The sequence below is a fragment of the Mirounga angustirostris genome, unplaced genomic scaffold, assembly GCF_029215605.1.
Source record: "Mirounga angustirostris isolate CCGP_5_RB_7025 unplaced genomic scaffold, mMirAng1.0.hap1 SCAF_16, whole genome shotgun sequence".
Taxonomy (NCBI): Eukaryota; Metazoa; Chordata; class Mammalia; order Carnivora; family Phocidae; genus Mirounga; species Mirounga angustirostris.
Window position 1 is genome coordinate 12,144,684 of NW_026991724.1, and position 13,729 is coordinate 12,158,412.

Genomic DNA, 13,729 nt, shown 5'->3' on the forward strand with positions numbered 1-13,729 from the left:
TGTTTATCCTGAAGTGCTTGCTTTCTGTGGGTCTCCCTTTGCTCTGTCATGCCTCTGACCTTCCCTCTTGACTCGCGCCCCACATGGATAGCTCTCGGCCTTTTTTCCTGTTGTTGGTGCTAATGGAAAGATGCCATCCTCCCTGCTACAGGATCAGGTGATTCCTTCAGAGGGGGTCAGAGATTCTAGATCTTTGTTCTGCACCAGAAGTTCCGGAAGTTCTGTGAATTTGGGTCTTGCCTGTGTTTTCCTGCTTCCCCCCTAAGCCTCTCTTGTCGGGTTTCTGCTAGAGTTTGACGTGCCATTTTAACTTGCATTTCCTATCTCCTCTGAGCAGGGATGATTAATCTTTTTCTTCGTCGAGCCCACCTATCCTCAGTGATACCCAGGAGCTTGGCGTGTTCTCTAACGACAGCTAATGGCTGCTGAGATGTCGATTCACACACCAAGGATTTTTCACTTAAAGCAAAGGGAAGATAGGTGAACACAGGACACTCCTGTTTTCAGAGCCTTTATATTGATTGGCACCTTGAACATTATCAGTGCTTAATATGTTATATTCACTATTACTTTATTGGTTACTATTTCCTTCCCAACAGACTTAATTTAGTTGCTTTCACCAGGTCGGCAACTTGCAAGGGAATTTGAGATTTTCTCCTGGATAGTTGACCAAGAGATGAGTGATGTGTGTAGCGCACGTTTACTGAATGCAGAGCACTGTGCCTGGTGAGGAGAGACCTGCAGAGATTGGAGACACGGTCCCTACTCCAGCCAGTTGGCTCGGGACCGAAGCCTTACCATCAGTAGTTGTACTACAGAGATAAATGCTACCCTCACAAAGCAAACTGCATAGTGGGAGTAGTGTGGACGCAGGGACCAACCCTAGTGGGGAGATTGGGAAACACCAGAGAGGCTTGGTGCTGAGTCCGGTGGGCAGATGTCAGACTTCCAAGGATCCAGGGGGAAGGCCATGTCTGAAGACAGGCTCGCACAGGGATGTGGCTCCCTCTTGTCTGTCGTATGCCTTTCCGAGTAGATGAACGTCATACACATCTGGGGTTTTTTTGAGCGCTGTTTGCAAACCATATGTAATTCCAAATGTACTTTTCCAAATGTCTTAATGCTAATGCTGTTACATCGTTATAATGTTGATGTTGTTTTCCTAGCCGCCGATTCTTATACATCGTTAATCTAGATGCCCCTTTCGAAGGTCACCGAAAGATCTCTCGCCAGAGCAAATGGGACATTGGAGCTGTGCAGTGGAACCCTCATGACAGCCTCGCACACTATTTTGCAGCTTCGGTGAGCTCATTTAAGCAGTGCAGGAAAAGTCTTTTAAAAGTGTGAGCTGGGGCCAGTAGGTCTATGTTCTATGTAGAAAAGAGAATGTAACCATCACTTCTCAGGCAGAGAAGAAGTATGGATGGTTCTAGAAGGAAGATTGAGGCAAATTACTGACATATATATACACATGCGTGCATGTGTGTGTTTCTAGATGTGATGAGCAGATTTGCTGGCATTTGTGGTGTCGGATCTTGTGTTTCTGTGGCTCCAGATTTTGAAAGGGAAATGAGTAGATGCCTCCATTTCTGTGTGTGATAAGAACCTGTTTTCACTGGCAGGAAGGTAACTGGCCAGTGACTATGATGTTCATTGCTTTCAGAGGGATCAGAGGACTCCACACACCCTTCCACTCAAAGGAAGGGATTCTGTCTTGATTGGGATTCATTAGATCAGCTAACCCCCTGAGACTTTATGTTCCTGTTTATATGTGAATTTTTCCAGGGAAAAGATGCATACGTTTTATTAGGTTTTCGGAGGGATTCATGACTGAAAAAGGATCTGGGCTAGATCATCTCTGGGATCTTTCATCACATTCTCTATTAGCATCCTATTCTCCTAGAACAATTAGAAATCTACGCCTTTGGCTCCTTTTGCACTGGGCCGGGAGGACGGTATTTAAAAGAACCCGTCTTACCATCCAGGAGATGCTACCATTCACGGCGCTGTCTGGGTCTGTTCTTACCAGAAATGACAGTCTGAGAGAGGAAAGCGTCTGAGGAAAAAGAAAGAAGAGCAACGCTGTCAGCTTCAGAAGGAACAAAAAGCTGCTCTTCCCTGTCATTTCCAAAATAGAATCTGACTGTCTGACTCTCACCATAGACGTCTGAGGTGGAGCTGGTTTAGGGGACTGTTCTGAAGGAGAAGGGAGGGCCAGTCTCCTGCTTTTCCATTCCCAACCCTTTTCCTGTATGTTAGGAACAATGCTCTTTTTGTTGGCTTATACCTCTAGGACTTTCTCTCCCTCTCACCCTCAGCCCCTGATCATCTGACATTTGGTCCCGGGGTCCTCAGCCTTGGCACTATGACATCTCAGGCCAGATAATTCTTTGTGGCAGGGGCTGCCCTGTGCCTTGTGAGAGATCATGCAGCATCCCTGGCCTCTGTCTCCAAGTCCCCGTCTCCTCCTTGCCCTCCCCGTATTCATGACAACCAAAGATGCCTCCAGACATTGTTAAATGTCCCTGGGAAGCAAAATCGCCCCTGATTAGAAACCACTGCTTTAGGCTGACCAGCCAGTACTTGGCCCGAGTGGATTAACACTACATTTGTTTATAAGTGGTGAGATAACCCTTTTTTTGGGGGGGGGGCAATTGTTTTCTTTTCTTTTCTTTTTTCTTTTTATTTTTTTGACATTCATTTTAAAATGGACAATTTAATGTCACTTACTACATTCACGATGTTATACAACCATGCCCCTCTCTAGTTCCCAAACATTTCCATCACTCCAAATTAAAACCCCTTATCATTCAGCAGTTTTTCCGAATTCTCCCTCCCCACAGCCCCTGGCAACCACCAGTCTGTGCTCTGTCTCTGTGGATTTATCTGTTCTGGATTTTTCCTATAATTGGAACCATACAATACATGCCTTTTGTCTCTGCCTTCTTTATCTCCGTTGTAGCATGAATCAGTGCTTTACTCCTTTTTATGGCCGAATACTCTTCCATTGTACGGCCGTAACACATTTTGTTTAACGGTTCATTCACTGGTGGACATTTTGGGCTGGCTGTTGTGAATAAGGCATAAATGAACATGTGTGTACATGTACTTCTTTGAGTACTTGTTTTCACTTCTTTTGGGTATATACTTAGGAGTGAAATTGCAGGGTCATATGCTAAGTCTGTGTTTCTCTTTTTGAGGAATGACCAGACTGTTTTCTACAGTAGCTGAACAGTTTTATAGTCCTTCCAGCAATGGACGAAGGTTCCGGTTTCTCTACATCCTCATCAGAATTGTTGTTTTCTGTTTTTTTTTTTTAAATTTTTATTTTAAAAAATATTTTACTTATTTATTTGAGAGAGAGAGGATGTGCAAGAGAGCACAAGCAAGGGGGAGGAGCAGAGGGAGAGGGAGAAACAGACTCCCTGCTGAGCAGGGAGCCCGACACAGGGGCCGATCCCGACACAGGGGCCGATCCCAGGACTCCGAGATCACAGCCTGAACCCAAGGCAGACGCTCAACTGAGCCACCCAGGCACCCCTTTTTTCTTTAATTTTTAAATTACAGCCATCCTAGTGAGTAGAAAATGGTATCTCACTATGGTTTTGATTCACATTTCCCTAGTGACTAATGATGTAGAGCATCTTTTCATGTGCCCATTGGCCACTTGTAGACCTTTTTTAGAGAAATGTCTATTCAAGTCCGTTGCTCATTTTGGAATTAGGTTGTATGTCTTTTTGCTGCCGAGTTGTCAGAGTTCTTTATATATTCTTGATACTAGACTTTTGTCAGAGATACGATTTTTTTTAAATGTTTTATTTATTTATTTTAGACAGGGAGAGGAGCAGAGGGAGAGGGACAAGCAAACTCCCTGCTGAGCACAGAGCCCAACGCAGGTTTAGAATTGGAAACTGGCATTTCTGGTAATATATAGATATTAATGTACTTGCATCTTATGTATCAGTTCAGAAATTATTCAATACCTTTTAGTAATTAGACGGTTATCGTTTTTATTCACTTTTGGTGTTTTTCATAAGCTCATGATACTTAAATATTTTGCTGGCTTGTTGTTTCTTTTAGTGAAATGCAGCTTTTTCCTTTCCTTCTTTCCCTATTGTAGTGTGGTTTCTTCTGGCCGGTTTTTCCTGTGTCTTTTTACTTAAGCCTTTAAGAAATTTAGTATAGGCATATTTCAAGGAATCTTGTATAATTTTGCCTCCTAGGACACCCCTTTGGTGTTAGTTCTGTTTTCTTTCTTGTGCATATGTGTTTTTAAAGTGTGGTAGAAGGACTCCAGGCATTTGATAGGTGGGAAATTTGCGCTAAAAACATCTAGTGTGACAGCAGCTGGAGAGATGGGTGTGTGACCTTCCGCATTAGGATGTGGTCCTTCTGTCGGCCAGGGGACATCTCTATAACCCATCACTCACGTGCTCAGTAGTGGGTCTGTAGCTTCAGTGTAGCTGTCTGTACCTGTTCAGGGTGGGTACACTTTGTTTTTTTGTGTTTTTTTTTTAAAGATTTTATTTATTTATTTGACAGAGAGAGACACAGGGAGAGAGGGAACACAAGCAGGGGGAGTGGGAGAGGGAGAAGCAGGCCTCCCACGGAGCAGGGAGCCCGATGCGGGGCTCGATCCCAGGACCCTGGGATCATGACCTGAGCCAAAGGCAGATGCTTAACGACTGAGCCCCGCAGGCACCCCAGGGTGGGTTCACTTTGAAGACAGCACTAACCTTTAAGGACCTGGGTACTGAGCTGAGGTTGGCTCAGATGCTAAGCGTACTCACGTCTGATGGCTTGGTAAGGAAGTCAGTGTGTAGGATCTCTGCCATGCACGTTGGTTTCTCCATGGCTTCCTCTTCTCAGCCCTAGGCAGATTGCAGTGAGAGCATGTGTTCTCATGTGCTCCTGGCTGCCTTCTTTCCCTTGTTTCTTTTCAGAGTAACCAGCGGGTCGACCTTTATAAGTGGAAAGATGGCAGCGGGGAAGTTGGCACAACCTTACAAGGCCACACTCGGGTCATCAGGTAGGCACCAGCCCTCCCCAGCTCCTGGCCTGTCTCACTTTGTCAGCGTCCCGTGGGAAATGAAATGAAGACACCATCCTCCTTCCATGGCTTGACCCTCTGTGTTGCGTTGGCCGCGGGTGGCTGCGGGTCCTTCGCGTTCATGGTAGTGATGGCCCTCACAGTGAAGAGCAACCAGGATTTAGGAACCAGCATTCGTGTAACCGCTAAGCCTGATCCCAGGAGACACTCAGACAGGTACAGCCCAGTCTGGAGTGAAGGATTAGAGCCGATCTTTGCTGTAGGAGGGAGACACAGTTCTGCCAGCAGAATCGCTTCGCTCACAGTCGGCAGTGCCCAGGAGTACCGACGGTGGGATGCAGCCCTTTGCTCTTTCTCCAGCAGCTGTGGGGCACCACACAGAGCTCCTGCAGCAGAGTCCGTTATCCAGCTGCACGGTCGCCTCCTGCCTGTGGCCTTGGCCTCTGGAGTGTCCCTTGATCCATCCTGTCCTTAGGTCACTATTTCTGGCTGGGGAATACTCCTCCTGGGAAGTAGCAAGCAGGGAATGCAGGAGTGGGGACGCTGACCCAGGAAGTGCTGGGAAAGGCTAGACCCCCTGCCTGTGTTAATTGCGTAGGAACTGCCTTTCTAGGACGGAGGACCTGGGTAGGGAGGACTTGCCTGTCTTGAAAGCTACATGGCAATGTGGCAGGTTGCCACTGCTTTAAGAGATGTTGGTTTTACTCAAGGTACCTGTGGTTGAATCTGATTTAGAGAATGATAAGTCAAAAATTACTTCGTGTTTTTGCTGTGTGTGTGTGTGTGTGTGTGTGTGTGTGTGTGTTTGAAGTTAAATCTTCCATTTCTTTTTTGGGAGCAGGTGACAGTATAGCTGGTGATGACAGGGGGAAGGACCTGAAAGTTTCCTTTGAGGCTCAGTTAAGTCTTGTTCATTCCCAAAGAAGTTTGGAGATTGCTGCCCTAAGTCATGTTAAGGAGTCCCATGAATGGTGACTTCTGTGAAGCCACAAGAAACTAAATCTGCTGGTGCTTTGGAACGGACTCTGAACTCTGAATTTTTTCTCTTCGTTGTTGTTCTGTTTATTTCTCCTGTTCCCAGCGACTTGGACTGGGCCGTGTTTGAGCCAGATCTCCTGGTTACCAGCTCCGTGGACACCTACATCTACATTTGGGATATCAAGTAAGAACAATGAAAAGGCCAAACCACCAGGTTGTGGGATGATCTAGGACCTTTGTTTTAGAGATCAGGGGTCTTAGTGTGGTTTCCCCTTGATGCAGACTCTGAGTTGAGGATACATGGCAAGCACATTGTTTAGGAGGTCATAGAAATGCTGGTGGGGGATGGAGAAGAGAGACAGGACTGGGAAGGCTGCAGGTAGGGGGCGTGTTATCCACTGTAGGTACCACTGTGAACAAGTGGCGCTTATTCTTACTGGGGACTGCTAGGTGCTAGTGCAGAACTCCCTCCTCAGGTGTCCCACCCTCGAGGGCTAAGGAAGTGGGGGTGCCATCCTCTGTCAGTCATTGGTTGAAGCCTGCCCCCTGGGACCTCCCTTCCCTGGCACCTTAGGCCCGTCACAGAGGTGTGCAAAGCAGGCCTCAGCAAGCAGGGGAATCCCTCTGGCAGAGAAACAGAGGTGCTGGCGTTTGGAAGTCAGGCGGAAGTTTAACTGAAGTGACAGGTGACAGTGGGGGGGGTTGATGGGTACAGACACACATTGCTACAGCAGGCAGTGAGTGCTCTAAGGCCCATCTGCTTTGCTCTTGGTGAGGCTTCCATCCCCCGCCTGTAAGCGCCACTGAGAGCCACCTCTCAGGGTTACTCCTCCTGGAAGTGACGAGCGAAGGAGCACCCGGCCCAGGGCCTGGCCTGTCGTAAGTTCTTAATGAACATCTGTTCCCTTCTCCCTTCGTAGAGCAAAGTTCCCTTTGCCGTAACAATTTGAGGGGACTAACCAGGGGGTATAGTCCGTAGAGTCCCCCAGATGGGACCCCCTCCCCTCAGCAGACTGCTCTGCTCCCAAATGGCAGTGGCTCTGGGATGATTTACTCAGAGGTGGGCAGACCAGGGAAAGGGAGACCGCGAGTCAGGGTGTGCGCAGCTGACTTCACCTGCATCCCGCTCGCGTTAATGCTTCGTTGGTGATTCGTCTCATGGCAGCGCCGAGCGGGGAAGGGGCACAAAATCCGGGGGAAATGGAACGGGTCTGCTCTTAAATAAGCAAAACCCCAGGGGGACGACTGGGTGGCTCAGTTGGTTAAGAGTCTGCCGCTTCTCCCTCTGCCTGCCGCTCCCCCTGCTTGTGTTCTCTCTCTCTCTCTGACAAATAAATAAATAAAATCTTTAAAACAAACAAACAACAACAACAAAAAACCCCCACAAAACTTCAGGGAGCTACGAGGCTAGGTTAGAGTATTCCTCATTGATGTGAAATAATTGTTTTCATAATTTAAGGATTAAGGGACACTGAACGGATGATTCCTTTTCAGGTTTTCTGGATAGTAAGCGTGAGCCGCAGATTGGCCATCCGGTCCTCCTAGCTCTGCGTGGATCCCCAGTTCTGTCACGTTACCATTTCGTGGAGAAGTTGCCCTCCGGCCTTATAGTGAACCCAGGAGTCTCTCTCTCTGAGAGTCTTCCGTTCTATCCAGCAGTAGGGTTTTGTTTTTGTTTTTAATTGTGGTCAAAAAAACCCAAAACATAAAATTTACCATCTTTGCCATTTTTTAAAAAAGATTTTATTTATTTACTTATTTAGAGAGCAGGGGGAGAGGGAAAAGGGAGAGAGAGAGAAAATCTCAAGCAGGCTCCACACCCAGCTCAGAGCCCAACGCAGGGTTCTGTATCATGACCCTGAGATCGTGACCTGAGCCGAAATCAAGAGTCGGTCGCTCAACCGATGGAGCCCCTCAGTGCCCCCATCTTCACCATCTTTAAGTGTACAGTTCAGTAAAATATATTCACCTTGTTGCTCGACAGATCCCCAGAACTTTCTCATCTTACAAAGCTAAAACTACTCATTATGCACCTTCCCACTTTCTGTTTCTGTGGATTTGACTACTTGAGATACTTCATACAAGTGGAAGGGAAATCATGCAATATTTGTCTTTTTGTGACCGACTTATCTCACTTAACGTAATGTCCTCAAGGTCCATCCATGTTGTACCATATGCGACAGGATTTCCTTCCATCTCCAGGCTGAATAATATTCCCTTGTATGTATAGACCACATTCTGTTTATCCATTCATCTGTCGATGGACCCTTGGGCTGTTTCCACCTCCTAGCGACTGCGAATGTGAGGGTAGCTTTTTACTTCAGCTCTGAAGTGCTGCTGGGAAGGTCCTTGCAGAGTTAAGCCTCCATGACGGTCACTTCGTTGCCACCAGGAGAAATGGCACCAGGAAGGGATTCTTTGGGCTTCCTCCACCCCTGCATCAGGGTCATGCAGGCCATGCCGAATCATGTAGTTTGCTTTCTCTGGCTCCAACTGTGTGATTTGAAATTCAGCCTCAGTCTCATTTGAAGGAGCTGAGGAGGTTTGTCCCTGAAGGGAGATGGGCCTCTCTTTACCCTTGTTTTTAAGGCCCTCACGTTCCCTCTGAACCCTAAGCACCCACTGAAAGGGGAGTGGAGAACTGTGTGCAGAGGGTAGAAAGTCCCAGGTGGATGGTGGCCTACGGATCGGGCATTTGATCTCTGACTTTTCTATTCCAGAGACACAAGGAAGCCCACAGTTGCGCTGTCCGCTGTAGGTGAGTATTTGTTTCCCGCCTCGGCTCAGTTCCTTCCTTCCATCCCTTCTCTCACGGGGACTGCCCCTGCCCCAGTCCCCGGCTCAGCTGGGTGGGATTTTAGGTCTCAGAAGTTAGAGTCAGGAGTGCTAAGTATGGTCAGGAACTTATTTTAGGATTCAAGGCCAGGAGCCAAAATGGTTAGTTTTTAAACTTTTTATTGTGGAAAATTTCAAACGTGTATGAAAGTAGAAGAAGATGAAATTGCTTTATGTTCACGATCGAGCCTCAACAACTGTCACCGTCCAGCCAGTTTTATTTATTTCATCTTTACCTCTTCCCACTTTCCCACCCCCAACTCCCATCTCTTTTGGAATGATTTTGAAGGGGTGCCTGGGTGGCTCAGTCGGTTAAGCATCTGACTTTTGATCTCAGCTCAGGTCTTGATCTCAGGGTCGTGAGTTCAAGCCTCACGTTGGGCATGAAGCCTACTTAAAAAAACAAAAAGGAATTATTTTGAAGCATGTCCTGGGTGTCATATCATTTCCTCAACAAATATTTCAGTAAGTGATACTTACACAAGAGAAGAATCCTGTAAGAAAATATGATCACGATACCATAAACGGACCTAAAAATGTTAACAGTGGCTCTTTAATATCAAATATTTAAGCGATATTCAGATTTCCCTAATCTCAGTTGTTGTTGTTTTACAAATTATTTAAGTCAAAATCCAAATAAAAAACATACTTATAAGTGGTTGATATATTTCTCATCTTTTACAATTGGTAGGTTTCTTCTCCCTCTCCTTTTTTGGTTTATTTTTCTTTTCCTGAGGTTTATTTATTGAAGAAACCAGGTTGTTTGTCCTGTGGTTTCTCCATAATCTAGATTATGCCGATTGTGTCCCCATGTTGTCATTTAATGTGGATGTACTGAAACTTTGAAATTACTTTCTGGTCCCCCTGTTTTCATTGCTCAGTTGGAATTGACTGTTTTTAGAATTCTGCTTTGGGGCTGTTATGGGATATTTATGGAGAGTAAAATTTGGACATAGAACTGGTATATCTTACAGTGATGAAGCCCAGTCATCAGTATTGTGTTTTGAAGATTTATTTATTTATTTTTGGAAAGAGAGAGAGAGAGAGAAAGAGTGGGGGGAAGCAGGGGAAGAGGGAGAGAATCCAAGCAGACTGCACTGAGCACACCCAACTCTGGGTTCGATCTCACGATCCCGAGATCATGACCTGAGCCGAAACCAAGAGTTGGTGGCTTAACCGACTGAGCCACACAGGTGCCCATCTGTATTGTATTTTGGCATCCTTGTTAAAAATGTACATTGTCTGTCTCTTAAATCCTGCTCCTTTGTATGTTTTTGGTACATTTGAATTCACATTTGGTGTTTGCTCCAAAGTGATTACATGATTCTTCTTTTTTCTCTCACATCTCCATGCCTCATCATTTAAAGACATTGAGCATCACGACTGTATTAAGCAGGTGGATTATCTGTTCTGGGCAGTTAGGGACCATGTCTGTTTTGTTCAGTGCTGTAGACCAAGGTCAGACCACCTGTCTGACCCGGGGAGATGCTCTGTAAATGTTTGTTAAATGGCGGTGGGGATCAAGCATCTGTGCCTCTGGGCTAAGTGTTTAAATAAATCTGTTGCTCTGCCCCTCACCTCCTGCCTTACTCCCGCCACCTTGGCTTTTAGGCACTTATGACCTGAGACACATGATGGCCCACAGACATGGTTGCAGAGGACATCCAACTGAATGAAATACAAATGGTCTGTAAATGCCTCAGTTACCTCCCTGGGATTCTGTTGCTTCTACTTAGAGGTTTCTAAGTTAGGCTGGTCGTAGAGGAGCTATAAAAAGAAAGACAGTTCTTTTTTTCAGCCCACTTGCTCTGATTACTTTCTTTTCTGTTGTAAGTCCTCTAAAGAAGAGAGGTGGGAGACTTCTTTTTTGCACCTCAGTGAGATTTCTCAGTGGTAGCACAGCTGCCCTGGGAGAAAAGAGGCAAGTGAGAGGCTGTGGATTTGGTAAGCTGCTTGGTCTACCATTCCCTGAAGGTGCAACCTTGGCCAGTTGTTTATGGTGTTGTTTCTGCCTTTGGGGTAGGAAGAAGTAAGAGCCTGTGTGTACTTCAGAGTATTCGCTGTCTGAGAGCACCAAAGGTCTGGGAACTCTGTTTGACTCTGTTGTCACGATCCTAGTAGATTGAATTAGGGGGTTTCCTTCCCTTTGGAAGGCTTCATGGTCTGATGGACCCCACACTGGGGAAAGTATGTTTCTTTTGGAAGTCTTTGAGTAATCTGTCTTGAGGAACCGGGGCAGGCTCTTCCTACTCACTTTCTCCTCTAGCTGATACCCTTTCTTGCAAACAAACTGGGTCTCCTACACTAGCTTCCTCCTTTAGGGGTCTCCACCATTCATTCCTAGGTGACTTAAGATGCCCTGTGTCTCAAGCAAAAAAACACAACAAACAAACAAATACCCTCACCAAAACCAAGCAACGGTAACTTCTGGGTCTTAACTCCATTTCCTGTTAGATTCTGAGTCCTTGCTGTGTCAGTCCCACTCTACACTTCTTGGATCAGGTTGCCTTCCATAGCCCTGGGTCCACGACGATGTCCCCAGTAATAAACACCCACCCAAAGGGAGAAATACGTGTGGCCTGAGCAAGGACAAGAAGAGATGGGAAGGAAAGCCATTGTGTTGTTCTGGTTTAACTTAATTAACTTGGTTATTTTTAAGAGCTAGAAGTGCTGATATGTCCTAGATTTCCACAGGTCTCAGCCCCTCTGGCATCTTGTGCTATGTCTCCTCTCACATAGCTCCCTCGTTACTGTTGTTACCTCTTTGTGTTGGCAGAGTCGGGAAAGGACTCAGTTCACAGTGCGGGGCACGTTCCTGTTTCCTGACTTAATACAGGGCCGGTGGCCACATGCAGCCACTGTTGGAAGGAGAGAGTGCAGGAGGGAAATGGTGCACAGATCCTTCTGAGGGCAGAATTGGGCAACACGGGGGCTTATTCTTCAGCTGAGGTTCAGGAACCTTTCTTTCTCCAAGGTTGCCCTCCTAAATAGGTAAGAAAGTGAGTGAGTCAGTGGGAAGGAGCAGGCATTGAGCGGAGGCTCTTCTGAGTGGGAGCGCCAGGCTGATCGCTGGGGATGATGAAGAGCCAGGCTGTGTGATGGGCAGTCAGTTACCAACTACAGAGCCATGTTGAGCTGCTGCTTGTGAGAAACCATGTTTCCCTGCTGATTCTGTGTGGAGGTAATCTGTAGAGTTTTTTCCTAAGTGAGACTGTTTCCTCAATTAGCTGACTCTGATCCTGTTCCGGTGTGTTAATTCATTTATTTTTTGGCCTCATTTTCTCTTTAACGGTGGAGCTGGTGTAGTCGTAGAAACCTGAAGGGTTCTGTTTGCCTTCAGCTGGAACTCATTATCCAGCCGCCCTGGATGTTCTCTACTCTGGTGCCAGGGGGGTTGAGGGCAGTCACTTTCTTCCCCTGATTTTTCTTTGCAGCCGGTGCCTCACAGGTCAAATGGAATAAAAAGAATGCTAATTGCCTTGCCACCAGTCATGATGGGGATGTGCGGATATGGGACAAACGGGTGAGTAATCTCTTCCCTCCCACCCCAGTGGGTCTTTAGTTGCTCCCAGGGGGTGTGAGGAGGATGCTGTGAGTAGCAGGACTCATCTTGAGAGGCCAGGGTGCCCTGTGCACTGCGGCAAATTGCCATCTTAAGATCACAGTACCAGAAGACATTTGCTTCCTGATCAAATTGATGTTGAAGGAAGATAGAGAATATTATGATCAGTGGTTAAGAAAATGAACTGGGCCTGACCTAAGTTAGAGCCCCACTTCGCTATCTCCTAATTATGATATCAGCTGAGCCACTACACTTCTCCGAGCCTCAGTTACCTTATCTTCAAAACGAAGATAATGATAGTGAGTATGTCATTGAGGAGGTCAAGCCCGGGGACCAGACACTATTCTAGAATGGTCAGCAGGCTTCTTATCCCTGCCTCAGATTGCAGAGCGCAAACTGGTTGTTCTAGGACATATTCTGTCCTGGATATTTCTGGTATAAATCACCGAGGCAAGGTACTTAGGGTCCTCAAATCCTCCCTTAGACATCCAGCTGTCCCGTCAGCCTCACAAGAGCCTGCAGAGCATATATTCTTCCTTCACAGCCCGTGTAACTGATGGGCACAGAAGCGGTGCAGGGTCCTGGGCTGCCACCGCCACGGAGAGTCTTTTGAGAGTTTGGTTTGTTGGCATCAGTGAGAACAGTGATGCAGGCAAAGGCTCCCCCATACCCCCATGCCGCATACCCGACTGGCAGTCGACTTTGTAAGATCTGGGGTGTCTACTGCTTCCTGCTTTCTGAAACTGGAGGCTAGAGCTCCTCAGCTTCTGTGGGACGTACGCACTTTCAGTCTTCCTGAAACTATCAGCCCGGGTGCTGTCACCTCTTAGCACGGCTTCTGGCAGCCCCGTCCCTTCCCTGTGGCAGGGAGTTGGTCAGACATTTGGGCAGAGGAGAAGGAAATGAAGCAGGGATGGGGAGTCTGCTGGATTGGGTGCCACATTCTGCTAGGGAAGCATGTGCTGGCTGAAGTCCTCTGCCTTATGTGGCTCTTGGGTGAGAAGGTGATTTTGTAAGTAGGGGTTAGACAGGTACGTCTTCTATGTGTTAGTATTTGTCTCTTTCGCTTAGTCCTGTCTCGTAATAGCCATTCTCCCCTCTCTTGATTTCTTAAAGTGGCGATTGGTTTTGTTCCTTTCATCACTAGCATAGCATTTAAATATAGTAAATGGTTTAAATAAAATACTTGGTTAGTTTGTCATGCATACAGACTTGCTTTAGACTGTTTTCAGGCCATAGGCAAAAATAAACCATTTGGTATCTAGCCATAAATCCTATCAGGACTTGTCTTCCAAACTAGTATT

General features: G+C 46.6%; 1 protein-coding gene and 1 non-coding gene across 7 annotated transcripts in view; both read left to right on the top strand.

The window, feature by feature from the left end:
* WDR59 (WD repeat domain 59) overlaps nucleotides 1-13,729 on the top strand; it is an 84,699-nt gene that overhangs the window by 20,060 nt on the left and 50,910 nt on the right. For 4 of the 6 annotated variants that reach the window (XM_054511259.2, XM_045890743.3, XM_045890740.3 and 1 more), the window contains exons 3-7: nucleotides 1,167-1,302; nucleotides 4,944-5,029; nucleotides 6,132-6,212; nucleotides 8,749-8,786; nucleotides 12,298-12,386. In XM_054511259.2, the coding sequence (XP_054367234.1) occupies nucleotides 1,167-1,302; nucleotides 4,944-5,029; nucleotides 6,132-6,212; nucleotides 8,749-8,786; nucleotides 12,298-12,386 (430 nt within the window). The remainder of the gene's footprint in view (nucleotides 1-1,166; nucleotides 1,303-4,943; nucleotides 5,030-6,131; nucleotides 6,213-8,748; nucleotides 8,787-12,297; nucleotides 12,387-13,729) is intronic. The other 2 variants (XM_064581305.1, XM_064581306.1) reach the window with 1 other exon arrangement.
* TRNAK-UUU (transfer RNA lysine (anticodon UUU)) lies at nucleotides 9,157-9,247 on the top strand. The gene is given in 2 exon segments: nucleotides 9,157-9,193; nucleotides 9,201-9,247. It is a non-coding gene; the product is annotated as a tRNA-Lys (tRNA).